The sequence below is a fragment of the Narcine bancroftii genome, chromosome 5 (genome assembly GCF_036971445.1).
Source record: "Narcine bancroftii isolate sNarBan1 chromosome 5, sNarBan1.hap1, whole genome shotgun sequence".
Taxonomy (NCBI): domain Eukaryota; kingdom Metazoa; phylum Chordata; class Chondrichthyes; order Torpediniformes; family Narcinidae; genus Narcine; species Narcine bancroftii.
The window spans coordinates 121,608,329-121,630,440 of record NC_091473.1 but is presented as its reverse complement, the minus strand read 5'-3'; the positions used below and the strand labels follow the sequence as shown (position 1 = coordinate 121,630,440).

General features: G+C 37.1%; 1 protein-coding gene across 1 annotated transcript in view; it reads left to right on the top strand.

Annotated features, from left to right (window-relative positions):
• The window catches only part of kncn (kinocilin), a 108,892-nt gene that overhangs the window by 82,236 nt on the left and 4,544 nt on the right, over positions 1-22,112 (top strand). The window contains exons 3-4 of the mRNA XM_069936355.1: positions 6,794-6,865; positions 19,386-19,464. Coding sequence (XP_069792456.1) covers positions 6,794-6,865; positions 19,386-19,464 — 151 coding nt within the window. The remainder of the gene's footprint in view (positions 1-6,793; positions 6,866-19,385; positions 19,465-22,112) is intronic.

Genomic DNA, 22,112 nt, shown 5'->3' with positions numbered 1-22,112 from the left:
TGTGGCTACTGAGCATCGGTCACAAATTCTTCTCATGAGTACTCTTTACATGCCAACATTTAGTGAGTGGCCTTTCTTACAAAATAAGTTACAAACTGAGGATGTTCTCACATATTTCTGCCACGTTTTGCTCCAACTACAGTCCCTGCAGAAGGTTGGTTCACATGTAGGATGTAACATTAATATCACAAAAGTATCAGATAAAAGCCATCTCCCCTTGATGCTTAGTATTATTAGTGGCATGTTTTGTACCATTACCATCTTAGCAGTCAACATCCTGAGAAAGAATATACCAGTAACAACCATATTACAGAGTCTGAGTGTTCTACAAATGGATCATCCTGAAAGCATACCAATCAAGCAATCTATTTAATTCAAAGTTCATTGTTTCCTTGAAAGGATGCAGCAAAAGATGCTGGAAGGAGTCAATGTGTCAGGCAGGTAATAAGGAGAGAAATGGTTGGTCAGCATTTCAGGTCAGGACCCGTGATCAAGACCCCTTTCTCTAAATCCCCCTCTTCCTTCTTTGGCATATTTGTTTCAATATTTACATTCTAGAAGATGCCACTTACCAAGCTTACCTGGACATTACCTCATCTAATGTGACCTTTATCATTGAGAAGGGCAAGCCAGAAAGGCTGGTGGAACACGATCACCTCAAAATTCTCCAACAAATGACATTCCACTTTAATTTTTACATACCATCATTCCTTTTTTGCTTCTTGATCAGCAGAATGAAATCCCATACTTGGCAACATTGTGGAAGTAGGCTCAACATGTAGAATGCACCAGCAGAGTAAACTAGACCACTAGCATCTAGGAACACAGAAAATGTGGTGACATTCTAGAACATTTAAAAAAAAACAGACCCAAAATTCAAATTACAACTGAACGAGTTATAGGAATCATAAACTTGGCATAGAGACAGAAAACAGATAGTGGTGGTATCAGGGTGGGAAGTGATAAGCTGGGTTGTGTCAAAGTCAAAGTGATCAACTGCTGTAATCAGTAACATTTGTCCCAAAAGATGGTCTTCTAGCTAAAGTGGTTTCTTGGATGTTTGAGGTACTTGCTTGACTTAGGCAGTACTCTTATGAAGAACTGGAAAATGGATATTGTAAACCGGGGGTGGGCAACCATTTTTAAAAAACTCACATTCCAACTTAAGTATTCCCTATGCCATCGGTGCTCTCTGATTAGTAAGGGATTGGTTAAGGTGGTATGTGAGTGGGAAGGGAAGATTGAGAACCACTGCTCTAGACCCAATTGTTACTGAAATAATTTGCTTAAGAAAAATTATTATGGTCCCATTTCCTTTGGAGTTATGAAATCGTGCACTTAACAAGTCAATTAGGTACGATTAAAAAAGTGGTTTTTCAAACTTTTTTTTCTTTTCACTCACATACCACCTTAATTCCTTACCAATCACAGAACATTTATGGCATAGGGAATACTTGAAGAGGAATGTGTGTTTTAAAAAAAGGTTGCCCACCCTGTTGTAAACTGAAGGTATTATAGAAGAATCCTGGGTTTGCTGAGTTGAACCTACTGGTGAGAGGAGGAGGTATTTAATGATTAATGTTAAAAATGAATTTTGTGAGAGTACACATTGACAAATTAAGAACATGTGCCTTATGACGATTTGTATTAATTTAAAATGGTGGTTTATAAACATTTTCTTTGCACCCATATACGATCTTAAGTAATCCCTATGCCATAGGTGATTAGTAAGGGATTACTTAAGGTGATATGTGAGTGGGGAAAAAAAGTTGAGAACTAGATTGCTCTAGATCCAATTGTTACTGAAATATTTTGTTTAATTAACAATTGTCATTGGCCCATTTCCTTTGGAGTTATGAAACGGTGCACATAACGAGTCAATTAGGTACGATTAAAACAGTGGTTTTCAAACTTTTCTTTCCACTCACATACCACCATAAGTATTCCTTTACTAATCACAGAGCACCTACTGCATGGGGATTACTTAAGGTGGTATGTGAGTGGAAAAAAAGTTTGAAAACCCCTGATTTAAAAAAAAATTGCAAAAATAAAATAAAAAGTGGTTAAAGTAATGTCACCTCATTAATTGTACATCAATTAAAACAAAAGCAAACCTTTTCTGCTTTTCATAATTTCACAAGTGAGTTCTGGTCAAATTAAACCCATGTCTGCAGATTTAACTTTCAATGTGATTCAACTCCTTCCCTAATTCTGGATGAATAATTTTAAATTGAAAAGAGTATTCGCACACTTCAATCCAGAAGTATCAATCCCTTCAATAAAATTATTTTTTTCCCATCAATACAAAGTCAATTCATGTTTAATTAATTTGAAAACCAGAAATAGTGCCGATGTCGTTTCCACAAACACACAAAAAAAGCAAATGTTTTCAATAAAAAATTTCATTAAAATGTTTAAAATAGATTGAATGTCAAATTCATGTGTATGAAAGGTTAAATATGTACGTTTGAAAACAAAACACTAAAAATCAAAATTACTGAGGCATAAATTTTAAGAATATATTTAAGGAAAGGAATTAATATGATGTTAAATATTTGTAGGTCAGATATAATTAATTTCATTATACATGCTTTCAAACAAATTTAAATTATCTGATTTGGTTCTTTGGTGAGTCACTTGCTATATTACTCTTCATATCATTATCTTCTGATGTGATTTCCCATTTCTGTTTCATTAGCTTAATATATCACTTAAATTTGTAATAGGCAATGAACAATTAGTTTTCTATGAGGATGTCACAATCCTGAAAGGTTCTCTTCCTTAAGCAGTTGGAATGATTAGCAACAGTAGGTTCAAGACCTCCCTTTCATTGAAGTATATCAATATTATTTGTTGATAAGAAGAGAAAATAATAGAAATGCTTAGTAGGACAAGCAACATCTGTGGAGAGAAAAAAGAAATAATCTTTCAAATCAATTAAAATTCATATTCTTCTGATAAAAAGGGATAATCTTGGAAATTTTAACCATCAATTATTATTTCTAGCATTTTCCAGACTTTAAGATTTTCTTCAACTGCAGAATTTTGCTTTTGACCAACTCCAGAAAAGTTCCCATTACCTGGAATTCAAGCAAACATCAAAAAAATTGTGGAAAATAAATTGGTAAAAAATACTGAAGTTTAAAATTGGCACTCTCTAGTGGTTATTTCGACAATCCACACAAAACAAAATCTCAAGCAATGGGAAAATTCACTAATCTGAGGCCATTCAGCATTGTGGGTCCATGCCAGTACTCAATATATCCAAATAGACCTATAACCCAATCCTTCTCACAATTCTAGCAGAGCTTGGACATGAATCTTGAGCCTTATAGGATATAAGGTTAAAAACATTTTATTTCTGGAGGAACTCAGTAGAAATAGATTTATGGGCACAGGCTTTATCAAAGTCAGTAAGGGCCAATCTGCATATCACCTCCACCTCTTGTACTTCTGCACTGACCCCACCTCCCTCAAGGCAGAGCAAAGGCAGAGATCCTCTGGCACTCACCTTATGCCTCACCAGCCTCTGCATCTGTCACATTATCCTCCAACACATACACCAACCAGTACAATCCCACTGCCAGCCACATTTCCCCCCCCCCCCCTACTCTTATCTGCTTTTCACAGGGATCAGTATTGCCAAGAGTCCCAAGTCCACTTATCCTTCCCCACTCACCCTTCTACCTGTTGTAAATGCAGGAAGTTTACATTACAGCATGGAAACAATCCTCTTCAGCCCTTCTAGTCTGTGCTGAATCTTTTTTTTTGCCCATCCCCACTGATCTGCACCCAGTCCATAGCTCCATACTGCTCCCATCCATGTACTTGTCCAAATTCCCCTTCAGTGTTAAAATTGAGCCCGCATTCACCATTTCAGCTGGAAGCTTGTTCCAAACTCCCACCACTCTCTCTATAAAGAAGATCCTGCCTCATGTTCTCCTTAATCATTTCCATTTTTACTCTTAATCCATGTCCTTTGATTTGTATCTCACATGCCTTCAGTGGAAAAAGTCTATTTACATTTACTCTGTCTAATTTTAATTTTAAATGTCTCTAACAAATCTCCTCTTATTTTTCTATGCACGAGGAAATAAAGTCCTAACCCATTTAACCTTTCCCTCTAACTCAGTTCCTGAAGTCTGGACAAAATCCAATTAAATCTTCTCTGCACTCTTTCTAACTTATTGATATCCTTCCTGTAGGTAGGTGAACAAAACTGCACACAATACTCCACATTTGGCCTCACCAATGTCTTATGCAACTTTAACATAACATCCCAAATTCTATTTATGAAGGTCAATAGACCAAAAGTTCTCTTTACAACCCTATTCAACTGTGATGCCACTTTCAGGGAATTATCTATCTATATTCCCAGATCCTTCAGTTCTACCACACTCCTCAGTGCCCTACCATGTATGTCCTTTCTTGGTTTGTCCTTCCAAATTGCAACACCTCATACTTGTCTGTATTAAATTCCATCTGTTATTTTTTAACCCATTTTCCAGCTGGTCCAGATCCCCCTGCAAGCTTTGAAAATCTTCTTCGCTGTCCTCAATGCCTCCAATCGTAGTGTCATCTGCAAACTTGCTGATCCAATTTACCACATTACCATCCAGGTGGTACATGGGTGGAAAGAAAAAGTTTGAAAACCTCTGTTTTAATCATACTTAATTAACTCATTATGTGCCTGGTTTCATAACTCCAAACAAAATTGGGCAATAACAATTTTTGTCAAGCAAAATATTTCAGTAACAATTGGGTCCAGAGCAGTGGTTCTCAACCTTCCCTTCCCATTCACATACCACCTTAATCAATCCCTTACTAATCAGAGAGCACCGATGGCATAGGGATTACTTAAAGTGGTATGTGAGTGGAAAGAAAAAGATGGATAACCACTGGTCCTGATCATTGATATAGGTGACAAACAACAATAGTCCCAGCATTGATCCCTGAGGCACATCACTAGTCACAGGCCTCCAATCTGAGAAGCAGTCATCCACCGCTACCCTCTGACTTCTCCCTTCCTGCCATTGTCGAATCCAGTTCACTACTTCACCATGAATACTTAGCATCTGAACCTTCCTGACAAACCTTCCATGTTGAACTTTGTCAAAGGCTTTACTAAAGTCCATGTAGACAAGATCAACAGCCTTTCCTTCATCAACTTTACTGGTAACCTCTTTGAAAAACTCTATAAGATTGATTAAACCTGATCTACCACATGCAAAACAATGTTGACTATTCCTAATCAGCCATGGCTACCCAAATAATTCTAGATCTGATCGCTTAGAATACATTCCAATAATTTAGCTACTACTGACATCAGGCTCACAAGCCTATATTTTCCAGGGTTAATTTTGGAGGCTTCTTTAAACAACGGAACAATGTGAGCTAGCCTCCAATCATCTGGCATTAAATCCATGGCAAAGGACTTTTAAAATATTTCTGCCAAAGCCCATGCAATTTCAACACTAGCATCCCTCAAAGTCTGAGGGAATATCATGTCAGGCTCTAGTGATTTATCCAGCCTTATTTGCTTTAAGACAGCAAGCACTTCCTCCTCTTTAATCTGTATAGGTATGAATGTTATCCCTACATCTCCTTCCCTCACCTCCATCTAGGACTACAATCAGGCCTTCCAGGTGTTGCAGAGCTTGATATGTGTTCAATCTATTGATTCGGTGTGGCATCCTCTGTGTCAAGGAGACCAATTGAAGATTGGGTGATCACTTTGCCGAACAACTACGCTTTTCCTGTAGCACACCATTTTAACTCCCCAATCCATTCCTACAATGACATGTCTATCTTTAGCCTTGTCCATTGACAGGATGAGGCTAACGGTAAACATCAGAAATAACATGAACATATACTTCCTAGACAGGGCATAAACATTGTTTTTATTCCTACTTTTAGGCAATCCTCACCCCATCCACTGTTTCCTTCTCTTCTTTGCCTACACTTATATTCATTTTTTCTCTCTATCTTTTCTTTGTACCCCTTCACCCTTGCAATGCTCTCCCCCTTGACAAGTCCCTCCACCTCTGACACCTGTCATCTCACCTCTTGGCCCCTCACTAGCTTATTTCCCACTTTATATCTGTGATTTTTTTCCATTTTTAAAAATCTTAATCTTGATAAACAGTTCAGACCTGAAATATTGACTGGCCATTTTTACCCATAGATGCTGTCTGACCTGTTGATTTCCTATTTGCTCTAGATTCTGGCAACAGCAGGATTTGCATTTTTCTATTGGATTACCCTTTAAACTTTTATGAGCTAAATACCTCAGAATAGCCTTCAGAATTCATAAATCCATCCAGAGAGGATACACAACAGCAAAATCAGCCAAATGATTTTCATGAAATAGATTGGAGAATCAATAATTAAATTATAATCTTGTATTTTTGTGGCTAAATAATTTTTGGTCATTCAAAGTTCTTTGGAACACCTATAATCCCAGTAAGTGCCCTCCCAAAGTTGTAGGCAGTTGCTAGAACAAATGCATTTCTGATTTGTGAAATACCCCAGGTCAACAAAATTATTTGAAAGGTGTTTTGAAAGAATGAGCAACTGAAATATGCAGGAATCTAAACAGTAATGTTTTGAGTGTAGCAGTGGGCTTTATTTGCGATCATTTTTCAAAAGGTAAGTTCACTTTCAGGAATTCAATCCCCTAACATTAAGTTACATTCTGGAGTCTGATTACAAGATGTTTTAAGTTTTAAATATTGTTTTTTTTTTGTAAATGAGGCTATGGCCCAAGCTTTAAACATTTATTTTATTATTGTAGGAAACATAAGAATTCATCCACATCAAACAAGCAATAATCTAGAATTGGCATCTGTCAGTTATGCAAAAGAAGGTAATTTCACTGTTATGGTATAACCTTTATCTCTATGTGACTACTGTTAACATGCTCTTTTATAACAATGCTCATTCAGGCTGGTTTTTGCAGTGGTGTCATTGATCTATTAAGTCGTGATTTGTTCACTATTTTTAACATCTGTTTGAATGTTTGCTTCATTAGGCATAATTTGTAAATGACTGCTTTTTCAATCAGAGGAATTGGCTTTTAAGTGGTGCAGAGTTTGGGATGTTATTCTCCTGAAGATGATCTTAGAAAGAATAAAGACAGAAAGTGCATAAATAATGAATATGAGCAGATCATTTTCATATGACATTGTGAGGGCTGTTTAAACAAAATATGCTAAAAATTACAATTTGGAGAAAATCAAGGAGTGGTGGAGCTGCACACAAATTCCCTGAATGGAGGAAATAGTTAATCAAACATTTTTTTAGTCCTGTCTAAATAAAAGCACAGAGTTCAAATGCAAGGCCATTATGATAATCCATTATAAAATACTAGATTGGTCCTAGATGGAATAATATTATCCGATAGTCACTATCTCCCTTTCAGAAAGACAAGGGAGACTAAGGGGAGACTGAATAAAGTATACAGAATTATGTGCGGCATATAGAGAGCAACTAGTAGGAGAATTCTTCCTTTGGCAGTTAAACTTGACCAGCGGCTCTCAACCCTTTTAATTCCACCCACATACCACCTGAAGCAATCCCTTACTGAATACAGAGCACCTATGGCATAGTGGTATGTGAGTGGAAAAGAAAAGGTTGAGAACCACTGATCTACTAGACAGAATTATAACAGATATATACAGAGTAACTAGTGGGAAATTCTTTCTCCCTCTGGATGATGTATCTTAAACTAAAAATTAGGATTAGGGAAAGGGATTAAATGGTTTAGAGGGAATCTGAGCTAGATACCCAGAGTGTGGTTGGGAACAGGAAACCTCTGCTGGGGGAAATGATGCACAGATACTATCACATTTAATAAATATGTATTTGAACTCTTGGTCTGTAGCCTTCTGTGCCTTGGCAATTCAAGTATTGATTAATGGGATTAGTGCAGATGAGACAAAATGGACTGAAGGGTTTGCTTCTGTGTTACACCTCACTGACAAAAGGCAAAGGAGGAAAAACCCAACACCCAACCCCAACCAACCAATTTTCCCCTGCAACCGCTGCAACCGTGTCTGCCTGTCCCGCATCGGACTTGTCAGCCACAAGCGAGCCTGCAGCTGACGTGGACATTTACCCCATCCATAAATCTTCATTCGCGAAGCCAAGCCAAAGAAGAAGACATGACTATACAACTCCATTTACTAGAATAGTTCCAATATTAAGGATTTAGATTTCAGATTTATTGTCAAAGTACGTACATGACTTTTACCTGCGGGTGCAGCAGAATTACCACTAATTAGTAGAGCAAAAAAATAAACTGCAAAGCGTAAAATTTGTAAACAAACAAGGAGCTGTAAACAGTCAATGAATGTAAGCAAACTGACTGCAGTTTTAAGGATATATTGGAGATAATGAGACTTTTTTTCAAATTATATTATGGCAGCACATAGTTTGAATTATGTAACATTTAATCTGGGAAATAAAGGTCATGAGACTTGTTCTCTTTCAATCGGAGACTGCTATGAGATGAAGAAATTTAGATATTTAAAATAATGCGGTTGAAATGCAGTGAATAAAAAAAACTCTTTCCTGGTTTCTGTGCTTCAATAGGTAAAGGGCACAGATATTAGTTGACTAGCAGAGATCCAGAAGCAAAATCCATGTAAAGCCCTGTTTTGAGTGATGAAGGTATAGGAGCGTGTTTCTGAAGCCAGATTAGCTGTTTAGCCAATGGACATACTAACAGTAGCACACAGGCAGGATAAACACTTCATCTGCGAGGAGTGCATCCAGCTGCAGCTCCTGACAAGCTGAGTTACAGAATTGGAGTGGGAGTTGGATGAACTCTGAATCATTCGAGAGGCAGAGAAGGTGATAGACAGGAGTTACAGGGACACTATCACACCCAGGAGGCAGGAGGAGGGTAGATGGATGATGGTCAAGAAAGAAAAAGGGAACAGGCAGGCAGTGCAAGCCCCCCTGTGGTCATTCCCCTTAATAACAAGCATACCATTTTGGTTTCTGTTGGGGAGGACCTACAAGGGACAAACCATGGCGATCAGGTCTCAGTTCTTGTTCTATGGCTCTGAAAGGAAGGGAAGAGAAGAGGCGAGCTGTAGTGATAGAGGATTCCATAGTTAGGGGAGCAGATAAGAGATTCTGTGGAAGAGATCGAGTATCCCAGATTATATGTTGCTCTCTGGTGCCAGGGTTCAATATATCTTAGATCAAGGTGAGTTCAGGTAGTTAGGTGCTAGGTTGAAGGACAGGACCTCCAGGGTTGTGATCTCAAGATTGCTACCCATGCCACATTAGAAATAAGAGGATAATGCATTTTAACATATGGCTAAAGACAGCACAGAAAGGAGGGCTTCAGGTTTATCATTGGGCTCTATTCCAGGAAAGGTAGGACCTATTCTGATGGGACTGTTTGCATCTGAACTGGAGGGAGACTTGAGGGAAGATTTGCTAGTGCTGCTCTGATGTGTTTAAACTAGATTTGCTTGGTGATGGGAACCTGAGTGCCAAATCAGATAGAGGAGTGCAGGAGGGAAAAGAAGATCTTAAAATTGCATACACTGTTAGAAGTCAACGAGTTATACTTGGTGGAAATGTTCTCAGTTGCATCTATTTCAATGCAAGTACAGTAGGAAAGACAAGTGTAGAGTGTAGATTGGCATATGGAATTATGACATTGTGGCCATTAGTGCAACTTTGTAGCAGGATTGGCAGCTCAATGTTCTGGGTTTCTGTTGCTTTAGATGTAATAGAATAAGGGGATGAAAAGGGAAGGAGTGGCATTGCTGATCAGGAAAAATATCACAGCTATGCTTTGGCAGGACAGACCAAAGGGCTTGTCTTCTGAAGCTATATAGGTGGAGGTGAGGAAAGGGAAAGGTATGACCACACTCATGGGGTTGTATTATAGACTGCCCAATAGTCAATGAGAATTGGAGGAGCAAATTTTAGAGAGATAGCAGACAGCTGCAGGAAACATGAGGTTGTTATAGTAGGAGATTTTAATTTTCCACATATTGACGAGGACACCCATACTGTAAAAGGGCTGGAGTTTGTCAAGTGTGTTTAAGAAAGTTTTCTCAATCAATATATAGAGGTACCAACTGGAGAGAGTGCAATTAGGGAACCAAACAGGTCAGGTGACAGATGTAAGTGTAGGGGAACATTTTGGTCCAGTGGTGATAATGCCATTAGTTTCAAGTTAATTATGGAGATGGATATATCTGGGTCTCGGAATGAGATTCTAAATTGGAGAAAGGATATAGAATGCATGGATTGGGATAAGATGTTTTCAGGCAAGGATATGCGAGGTAAGTGGAGGACCTTCAAAGGAGAAATTTTGAGTGTATAGTTTGTATGTTCCTGTCAGGATTAAAGGCAAGGTTAGCAGGTGTAATGGAAGATTCTAACTGTTTTTTTTTACTTTTGCAGCCTTTGCTTCTGCAGGGCTGAGAACCTGCTTGTTTTTAGAATCAGTAGACATAAGGGGCCACCGAGGGGCCAGAGATGCTGTTATCTGAAGAAAGGACATCTGTGTACCAAAAACATTTAATCATCCTGCTTGTTTTGGTCACAGACAGTCAGAGGCCTAGCCTTTTTGTTTAATTTTTTTATTTTTCACACAATAAACCATACTGACCAAAATATATAGTGTCATTTTCTCCCCTTTTTCCCCCATCCCTTCCCTCCCTCCCTCTCAACCTTCCCATTTATTCAAAGTTCAATCTATAAGATACATTAAATCCATTAAACAATGTCGTCACTTAATAAAATAAACAAGAAATTTTTATCTTTTACTTTTACATACTGAGTCAGTTCATTTCGTTGTCTTCTCCTTCTGCATTTTAGGTGGTGGAGGTTCATGGTAGGATTTCTCTATTGTATTTCATGTATGGTTCCCATATTTGTTCGAATATTGTGATGTTATTTCTTAAATTATATGTTATTTTTTCTAATGGAATACATTTATTTATTTCTATGTACCATTGTTGTATTCTCAAGTTGTCTTCTAGTTTCCAGGTTGACATAATACATTTTTTTGCTACAGCTAGGGCTATCATAATAAATCTTTTCTGTGCTCCATCCAAATTGAGTCCAAATTCTTTATTTCTTATATTACTTAGAAGGAAGATCTCTGGGTTTTTTTTTGGTACATTGCTTTTTGTGAGTTTATTTAATATCTGGTTTAGATCTTCCCAAAATGTTTCCACTTTCTCACATGTCCAAATTGCATGTATTGTTGTTCCCGTTTTCTTTTTACAGCGAAAACATCTGTCTGATACTGTTGGGTCCCATTTATTTAACTTTTGGGGTGTGATGTATAGCCTGTGTAACCAATTATATTGTATCATGCGTAACCTCGTGTTTATTGTATTTCTCATAGTCCCGGAGCATAGCTTTTCCCATGTTTCATTCTTTATCTTTATGTTTAGATCTTGTTCCCATTTTTGTTTAGGTTTACAATTTGTTTCGTCGTTCTCCTTTTCTTGCAGTTTGATGTACATATTTGTTATAAATTTTTTAATTATCATTGTGTCTGTAATCACATATTCAAAATTGCTTCCTTCTGGTAACCTCAGACTGTTTCCCAATTTGTCCTTCAAGTAGGATTTCAGTTGGTGGTATGCAAACCTTGTATCGTGAGTTATATTATATTTGTCCTTCATTTGTTCAAAAGATAATAATTTATTTCCCGAAAAACAATTTTCTATTCTTTTGATCCCTTTTCTCTCCCATTCTCTGAAGGAAAGGTTATTTATTGTGATTTTGTGTCAATATTAATTTTGGTAGTTGATAATTTGTTTTATTCCTTTCTACGTGAATCTTCTTCCAAATGTTGAGCTGATGGTGGAGTACTGGTGAATTCCCCTGTTGCACCAGCTTTTCATCCCACTTATATAGTATATGTTCAGGTACCTTCTCCCCTATTTTATCTAGTTCTAATCTGGTCCAATCTGGTTTTTCCCTTGTTTGATAAAAATCTGATAGGTATCTTAATTGTGCTGCTCTATAATAATTCTTAAAGTTTGGTAGCTGTAAGCCTCCTTGTTTGTACCATTCTGTTAATTTATCTAGTGCTATCCTCGATTTCCCCCCTTTCCATAAGAAAATTTCTTATTATTTTCTTTAGCTCCTTGAAGAATTTCTCTGTTAGGTGAATTGGTAATGATCGAAATAGGTATTGTATCCTTGGGAAGATGTTCATTTTAATACAGTTTATCCTTCCTATCAGTGTTAGTGGTAAGTCTTTACAGTGCTCTAAGTCATCGTGTAATTATCGTGGCTGATAATTTAGTTTATATAGATGGCCGAGATTATTATTTAGTTGTATACCTAGGTATCGAATTGCTTGTGTTTTCCATCTAAATGGTGATTCTTCCTTAAACTTTGTGAAATCCGCATTATTGCTTCACTTTTATTTGCATTGATCTTGTACCCCGATACTTCTCCATATTCCTTCAATTTCTTATGTAATTCTTTTATTGATGTTTCTGGTTCTGTTAAGTATATTATAATGTCATCTGCAAATAGACTTATTTTATATTCCTTCTCTTTTATTTTTATCCCTTTTATTTTATTTTCTGTTCTTATCAGTTCTGCCAGTGGTTCTATAGCTAACGCGAACAGTGAGGGAGATAGTGGAAATCCCTGCCTTGTTGATCTGCTTAATTTAAATTAAAGAAAATTAGAGAAGACAGAGGTAAAGGACACAGATCCTGGAGTGGACTCAGAAGAAGAGGAGGGAGAACATCAAACTCTACACAGAGAAATGGAAGATGAAGGGAAGGGACAGTACATGGATAAAAAAATATTTAAAGAATATATGGAAACATTAAAAAAATGGCTGACACAAGAATTCAGTGAAATAAAAAAAAGAATAAAAGGTACAGAAGAAAAAGTGAATAGATTAGAGATGGTCATGACAGAAATAGGAAAAAGAGTAGAGAAGGTGGACGAATGAGAAACAGTCATAGAAATGGAAGTAGATGACTTAAAAAAGAAATTAGAAGAATCTGATAAAAAAGTTAGAGAAACACAGGAGCTGTTAGCTCAGAAGATAGATATAATGGAAAACTATAATAGAAGAAACAATATAAAGATAGTGGGCCTTAAGGAAGATGAAGAAGGCAAAAATATGAAAGAATTTATAAAACAATGGATCCCCAGAGTCCAAGGAATGCCAGAATTACAGGAAGGAATGGAAATAGAAAGGGCACACAGAACATTAGCCCCTAAACCACAACCACAACAAAAACCAAGATCCATTCTAGTAAAATTCCTAAGATATACGACAAGAGAAAATATATTGGAGAAGGCAATGAAAAAAATAAGAGAAGACAAAAAGCCACTGGAATACAAAGGTCAACATTTTTTCTTCTATCCAGATATAAGTTTTGAACTCCTGAAGAAGAGGAAGGAGTTTAATTCAGCAAAAATGAACCTATGGAAAAAAGGATATAAATTTATGTTAAAATATCCAGTGGTGCTTAAAATAGTTATCCCGGGGCAGCAAAGCAAACTGTTCTTGGATCCAGAAAAAGCACGAAAATTTGCAGAACACCTACAAAACAGACAGAGAGATGAAGAGATATAACAAGAACAAAAATGATAACAAACTATATATAAAGAAGAAGAATAAAGAATAAGTAAGAATTAAGAAGAGGAAGAAAGGGAAGAAAGGAAGTAAGGAGGGAATTAAGAGAGTGAGCTTTGTTATATATGAAGATTAAAATCTTTTCTGGGGGGGCTGGGTGGGGAAGAATAACAGTCACTGCAAAATCAGTTGAGGTTTGCGAGCGGGTTCGCAAATCCAAATGAAGAGGGGAGATGTGGTTGCCCGACAAGGGACAAAGGGCAACTCAGAGAGGGGAGGGACTATTGGGGTTAAAGGAATTTTAGATATGGGAAAAGTGGAAATATTTTATGTTTTAGAAATGTTGTCTTACAATGTGTTCAAAAAAAGAAAACAGAAATGGATAAGAAGGGAAGGTGGTGATGAGGAAATGGAAAGGAAAGATAAACAGAGTATGAAATGGCCATGTTGAACTATATGACTTTAAATATTAATGGAATACATAACCAAATCAAAAGGAAGAAGCTGTTAAATTTACTGAAGAAAGAAAAAATTGATATAGCATTCGTACAAGAAACACCTTTAACTGAAGTGGAACAAAAGAAATTAAAGAGAGACTGGGTAGGACATGTAACAGCAGCATCATATAATTCAAAAGCCAGAAGAGTAGCTATATTAATCAATAAAAATGTACCAATCAAAATAGAAGAGGAAATAATAGATCCAGCAGGGAGATATGTAATGATAAAATGTCAGATATATTCAGAATTTTGGAATTTACTCAATGTATATGCACCTAATGAAGAAGATCAAAAATTTATGCAAGATATCTTTTTGAAGATCGCAGATATGCAAAGGAATATACTAATAGGAGGGGATTTTAACCTTAATTTGGACTCAAACATGGATAAAACTGGAAAAAAGACTTACAGAAAGAACAAAGTAATCAAATTTATAATTAAATCGATGCAGGAAATGCAACTTTTGGATATATGGAGGAAACAACACCCAAAGGAAAAGGAATATTCATATTATTCGAGTAGATATAAAACATACTCAAGGATAGACCTATTCCTGTTATCAGCCCACATTCAAGGAAGAGTTAAGAAAACGGAATATAAAGCTAGATTGTTATCAGATCACTCACCCCTGTTATTGGCAATAGAGCTAGAGGACATCCCACCAAGAATGCATAGATGGAGATTAAACTCCAGGCTACTTAAAAGACAGGATTTTAGAGAATTAATTGAGCGACAAATTAAAATGTACTTTGAAATAAATACGGACTCGGTGAAAAATAAATTTATACTATGGGATGCAATGAAAGCATTAATCAGAGGACAGATAATAAGTTATGTAACTAAGATGAAGAAGGACTACAATTGAGAAATAGAAAAGGTGGAAAGGGAAATAACAAATACAGAAAAAGAATTAGCAATAAAGGAAGATACAACTAAAAGAAGAGAATTGACAGACAAGAAAATAAAATATGAAACACTACAAACATATAAGGTGGAGAAGAACATAATGAAGACAAAACAGAAATATTATGAGCTAGGAGAAAAAATGCACAAAATACTAGCGTGGCAGCTTAAGACAGAACAAACTAAAAGAACGGTATTGGCATCAAGAAAAAAGGACAAACAAATTACATATAACCCAACGGAGATCAACGAAAACTTCAGGGAATTCTACGAACAATTATATCAAACTGAAAATGAAGGGAAAGAAGACAAAATAGATGGATTTCTAACTAAAATTGAACTACTGAAATTACAAACAGAGGAGCAAAATAAATTAATAAAACCATTTGAAATAGAAGAAATACAGGAAATATTAAAAAAAGCTACCGAACAATAAAACACCGGGAGAGGATGGACTCCCAAGAGAATTCTATAAAACATTCAAAGACTTATTAATTCCTCTTCTCCTGGAAGTAATGAACCAGATTGAAAAAACACAAAACATACCAGATTCATGCAAAACAGTAATAATTACAGTAATACCAAAAACGGGGAAAGATCCACTAACACCAGCATCGTATAGACGCATATCTCTACTTAACACAGATTATAAGATAATAGCTAAACCATGAGCAAACAGATTGGCCGACTGTGTACCAAAAATAGTAAAACTAGACCAAACTGAATTTATTTTAAAAAGATGAACAACGGACAATATCTGTAAATTCATTAACTTAATCCATGCAGGTCAAGGAAATAAAACTCCAACAGTAGTGGTTGCTTTAGATGCTGAGAAAGCCTTTGACAGAGTAGAATGGAATTATTTATTCAAAGTACTACAAAAATTCAACCTACCAAAGAAATATATTAATTGGATTAAAGCATTATATAAGGGACCATTGGCAAAAGTGACAGTAAATGGATATATATCAAACCAATTTAAATTAAGCAGAGGCCTAGCCTTGATGCAAAATAAACCATTGTATTCAAAGTGATAAACTGAAAATTGTGTTATTCGATAGAAGCCTAGCATGCTAGCTTGCTCACTTATCTTTCTTGCTGTGCTGGGAATAGGTGCTTGGGTAAGCAGTTTTTGGGTAATATAAGCCATGGTCCCACTGCTGAAGTTTGAGACGCTCCGAGGGGTGGCAACATCTCTCAGCAAGAAGAAGAACTTCTAGAGTCCAGCCAACGTCCCAGTCGGGGGAGGTGGAGAAGCTGCTACCGGCACCCTGACAACCTACTACAAGTGTGCAGTCGTTGCCTCGCTTTGGCAGTTGGGACCAGTCCAAGCGTTGATAAGTATAGTTGAGAAGTGCTTGCATATTGTAGTTTAAAATCAGCTTTTGAATTTGTAATAAACATTTGTATAATCTGAACTGCTCTCGGCGTGTGTGTCTATTTTCTTTCGGTAGCTCAAACAGTGTGACCAATCTAAATGAACAAAGTGAGAGGTACAAGTTTACCCAAGACAGCAGGTATAGCAAAATTTTCTTTTCGTGGGATATTGGGGATCTGGTTCAGAAGAAGAGAGAGGTTTATAGCAGGTATAGGCAACATGGAGCAAGTAAGGTACTTGAGAAGTATAAAAAGTGCAAGAAACTGTCAAGAGACAAATCAGAAAGGCAAAAAGAAGACACAAGGTTGCTTTGGCAGAAAATGTGAAGGAAATTCCTAAGGTTTTCTACAAGTATTTTAAGACCAAAGGGACTGTAAGTGACAAAATAGGTCCCATTGAAGATCAGGGTGGTCAGCTATGTGTAGAGCTAGAAGAAATTGGAGAGCTCTTAAATGTTTTTCTTTCATCAGTATTCATTCAGGAAACAGACATAGAGTTGTGGGAAGTGAGGAATACAAGCAGTGAGGTCATGGAACATATACAGGTTAAAGAGGAGGAAGTGCTTGCTGTCTTAAAGCAAATAAGGGTGGATAAATCCCCAGGGCCTGACAAGATATTCCCTCGGATCGTGAAGGATGCTAGTATAGAAATTGCAGGGGCTCTGGCAGAAATATTTAAACTGTCCTTAGCCACAGGTGTGGTGCCAGAGGGAAGCTCATGATATTCTGTTGTTTAACAAAGGCTCCAAAAGTAACTCTGGAAATTATACACCAGTGAGCTTGATGTCAGTAGTAGTTAAATTATTGGAAGGTGTTCTAAGAGATTGGATATACAATTATTTGTTTTGCCAGAAATTGATTAGGGATAGTCAACATGGCTTTGTGCATGGTAGGTTGTGTTTAACTAATCTTAAAGAGTTTTTCCAAGGAGGTTACCAGGAAAGATGTCAAAGGAAGGGTTGTGGATGTTTACTACATGGACTTTAGTAAGGCCTTTAACAAAGGCCCACATGGTATGTTATTCAGTAAGGTTCAAGTGCTAATTCATGGTGAAGTAGTGAACTGGGTTTGAAAATGGCTGGGTGGGAGAAATCAAAGAGTAGTGGTGAATGATTGCTTCTCAAACTGTCGGCCTGTGACTAGTGATGTGCCTCAAGAATCGATCCTGGGACCATTGTTGTTTGCCATCTATATCATTGATCTGAATGATAATGTGGTAAAATGGATCAGCAGGTTTGCAGATGTCACTAAGGTCGGAGGTGTTGTGGACAGAAAAGACAGTTTTCAAAGCTTGCAGAGAGATCTAGACCATTTGGAAATTGGGATGAAAAATGACAGATGGAATTTAATGCAGACAAATGTGAGATGTTACAATTTGGAAGGACAAACCAAGAAAGGACACACACAGTAAATGGTAGGGCACTGCGGACTGTGGAAGAACAGAAGGATCTTGGAATACAGATAGATAATTCCCTGAAAGTGGCATCACAGGTGGATAGGGTTGGAAAGAGAGCTTTTGGCATGGTGGCCTTCATAAATTAAAGTATTGAGTATAGGAGTTGGGATGTTATGTTAAAGTTATATAAATCATTGGTGAGGCCAAATTTGGAATATTGTGTGATCTTTTGGTCACCTAACTACAGGAAAGATATCAATAAGATAGAAAGAGTGCAGAAAAGATCTACAAGGATCTTGCCCAGATTTCAGGAACTGAGTTACAGGGAAAAGTTAAATAAGTTAGGACTTTATTCCCTAAAGTACAGAAGAGTGAGGGGAGATTTGATGGAGATATTTAAAATTATGAGGGAATTGACAGAGAAAATGTAGATAGACTTTTTTTCACTCAGGGTAAATGAGGTACAAACCAGAGAACATGGGTTAAGAGTTTAAAGGAAATGGTTAGGGGGAATATGAGGGGAAATTTCTTCACACAGAGACACTGAGTGGTGGGAATGTGGAATAAGCTGCCAGCTAAAGATGTGAATGAGGGCTCATTTTAGCATTTAAGAAGAATTTAGACAGGTTCATGGATGGAAGGGATATGGAGGGTGCCTTGATTATAGTTCCTGTTTGATTAGACTTGGCTGCCAGCAGGAGGCGGACACAGAGTAGGAGACTATAGAATGCAAGATCTGTAATGAAGGCTTGCAGCTTCATGGAGCTGTTTACAACAACTTTAAAGTAATCAACCTTTTCTTTCATCCATGTGTTGTCCAAGAACTCACACATACAAATACAAGATGAAACCATTAACTACAAACCCTGTATGTTTTGGAGGGTGAGAGGAAGTCAAAACACCAAAAGAAATGGGGAAAACATTCAAATTGCTTACAGACAGGGGCAGATTCAAGCCCAGGTTGCAGTTAGTGATAAAGAACAATTTTTGTTTTCACAGTACAACTCTTGATGTCTTCCCATAGTTCAAAGTCTCAAGGTTACAAAAGGGCATGCTAATGGCAACAATGGCCAGTTTGGGGTAAAAGACAGTAAATTGTCAGGATTGTAAGTTGGACAATCTCTCACAGATGAGGTTGTTGAGAAAATGGAAAAGAAGGCTTTAGTTTAATGGGTAGTGCAAGGCCATTTCAGCACCAGTTGTCCCAGGTTTGAATCAAACATTGTCTGTAAGGAGTTTCCCTGTGTCTGTATGGGTTTCTCCATGTACTTCAGTTTCCTCCCATGTTATAAAGATGTACGGGTTAGTATGTTAATCCGATATATGGGTGCATTTGGGTAGTGCAAGTTCGTGAGACAGAAGGGCCTGTTACCGAGATGTATTTCAAAATTAAAAATTATAATCTTCCAAACATACAGAAGAAAGTTTATTAATCTTTGTAGGATAGACAGTGAAGCTCAAGTTTGAAAAATGCTAATGGGAATTCTGTGTTAATGATACCCTTTGGATTCCAGCAAACTTTGTATGGTCAATGGCAGAAGGAATTCCTATGAAATTATACTGATGTCTTATATCAGATTTATTTGATCAGTACCCCTGCATTTTTTGTCCTCAGAAACTTCAAAACAAAACTTGTCAAAAAAAATTAAACATCCAGAGAAGAAGATGGCAGAGACCAGTTCACCTCATGAAAGGTAATCAAAAGTTTTGTATTTTAATATGGCAACATAAGAATATCTGTAATATGGGTCCATTTAAGTAATGCTTCCAGATTTCCTCGTGGCAAACAGCTTAGTAAGTAGCTGTTAGTGCATCTGGAAAGCACACCTACCTTTAGGAGCCAGGCTGCATTTGCATGATGCAGACTAACTTCCTGATGGTGACAAAAGATGCATGTTCAGTGCATGTGCATGTGACACTCAGAGGGAGCATTCCTCCTCTTCCAGATCTTACAAAATCCATCCATTTCTGGCCTGTTCCTTCTCTGATCTGCCTGAAATGAACCTTCTTGAATATTTCATTAAAGTCCAAAGAACAACACTTCATCCTTTAATTGAGTGCTTTACAGTCATCAGGGTTCACCATCAAGTTCAACAATTCCAGAATCTAATCACTCCCCATATTTTTCTGACAGTTGGTCTTGATAATATTACCCAGGCTGCCATTGACACCTTCTCAAATCTTTCTCCGTGGTTGCCTTGCATGTACAAAGGCTTTCTCCATTTAAGATCTTTTGCTTTCTTCTGGGTCGTGCTGCTGGTTTTTATTCTTTCCTCCCCTCACTTATATTTTTTTCTACCTTCCACATTGTTGAAACACATTAGATCTCTAACATTTCTCCCTTTATAAATGTTGCATGAACTACTGAGTATTTCCATCAATTCCATAAATATATTTTCCTCACACAACTTTTGCTTTTGCTTTGACTCACTGGGAAAAGTACACATGTTTTCACACCCAGACCAAATGTGACCTTGGAGACTTACTTATAGTGTCATTCAGAATTGGTCTATATATTCAATGAAGGACCCATGATTTTGGAAGGTATCTTTGATGACTGTTTTTAAAATTGCAGTTTGTGGAACTGATAGAAGAAAATAGTTGGTCTGCTTCATTTTATCATCTTCTTCATTTTGGTTACTTGGGTGGTTGTCAATTCCATCTCAAATCCTGAACATTATGTTTCTGCTAAAGCACATTTGGTTCTTTACTAAAATAATGCTGTGGTTTTCTGTCTCATCATTTATTTTTCAGTACTCTAAGTCTACCGTTCCTTTGCTAACAGGCATTTTATATTTCTGTTAATATAGTTGAACAAACCTCTCTGCCTCAGGTTTTGATCCTGTCAGAATAAATTTTGTGGATATAATTTCTTTATACTCTTGAAAATATTAAAGTCTGCCAGAGTTCTTCCTTTGAGAATAAAGTTTAAGTTTTGAGAATAAATTTATAAATGACCTGGATGAAGAGGCAGAAGGATGGGTCAGTTAATTTGCAGATGACATGAAGGTTGGAGGAATTGTGGATGGAGCTGAAGGTTGTCAAAAGTTACCAAGAGGATATAGACAGGATGCAAAGTTGGGCAGAAAAAGTGGCAGATGAAGTTCAATCCAGATAAGTCTGGAAGAACAAACTGAAAGGCTGAGTATAGGGTTAATGGTAAGTATGGGTGAACAGAGGGACCTTGGGGTGCAATCAGTCCACTGATGAGAGAGTCCTCTGTCACACTGGCAGATGAACCATAACAAAATCCCCTGCATCTTTCTCCACACATTCTTTGTGAATCTGCATTCAGCAGAGGTGGGCGACAGTCTCCATTCCTATGCATTCTGGACCCCCATATGAATCGGAAAACTGCTCTGGTAGTGCGGGGTTGGGCCCCACCTGCATCATGTACAGCAGTACCGAGAGGGCCTCACACCTGATGATCAAGTTCTTCCCCGATACCGAGAGGGAGCTCCACACCTACAGACCCAATTCTTGGTGGACCTTTGCTGCCTGAAGAACACGTGCATTCTTGCGAGATGTGTTCCATCTCTATCAATATAATGCGCAGTGTCTGTGTATGTGTGTTGCTTTGGTGGCGTGTCTTCATCTATCCTGACTAAGTATGCCCATGCCTAAGACAACATTTGCATAGCACCTGCAATAAGTGCCTGCCCAGACATGCTTGGATGGACCAAAACAGCTTGCATGTAGGCAATATTCTAATAGTCTTAAAATATGACAAGAAATCTCAAAAATAAGTAACATGTATTTCTAAAAAATAACAGAATGTGATAGGAAAAGGTTAATGTGATTTTCATGATTAGCAGCTCAAAATCCATAAAATCCATCCAGAAATGTTCAGGAAACAGCATCTTTGTTGTCCAATGTAATCAATTAAATTTCTCTGGTGTGGTGAGACTTCCAAATATTTTGATGTATGCTGTAAAACAAAATTTTAACCAGCAAAGAAAATAAACATTTGGAAAATTGAAAAGGAAAGGTCAAAATTCCATCTTTATCATCTGAGTTTGGATTGAATTTTCTTTATGGAACTGACTTATGGAACTTAAAGATTAGGTGGACATTATATAATGTAAAATTCTAACTGCAAGAAAATGTACAATATAATTATTATATCAGTTTCAAATTCCCTGAGTCTTGTAGAGAATTTGCACTTTGTTGTAGCTAGGTGAACCTGAAAATATTTTACATTACGCTAAACTTATGGTGTGTGAACACACCATTTAATGCCTACTTTAATAGTGAATAATATATCAGACAAATTGTAAATGGCAGTAAAAAGAATCAAAAGGAAGTTTTTAGCTCTGCAAATCTGTCAGGGAACAATTCATTA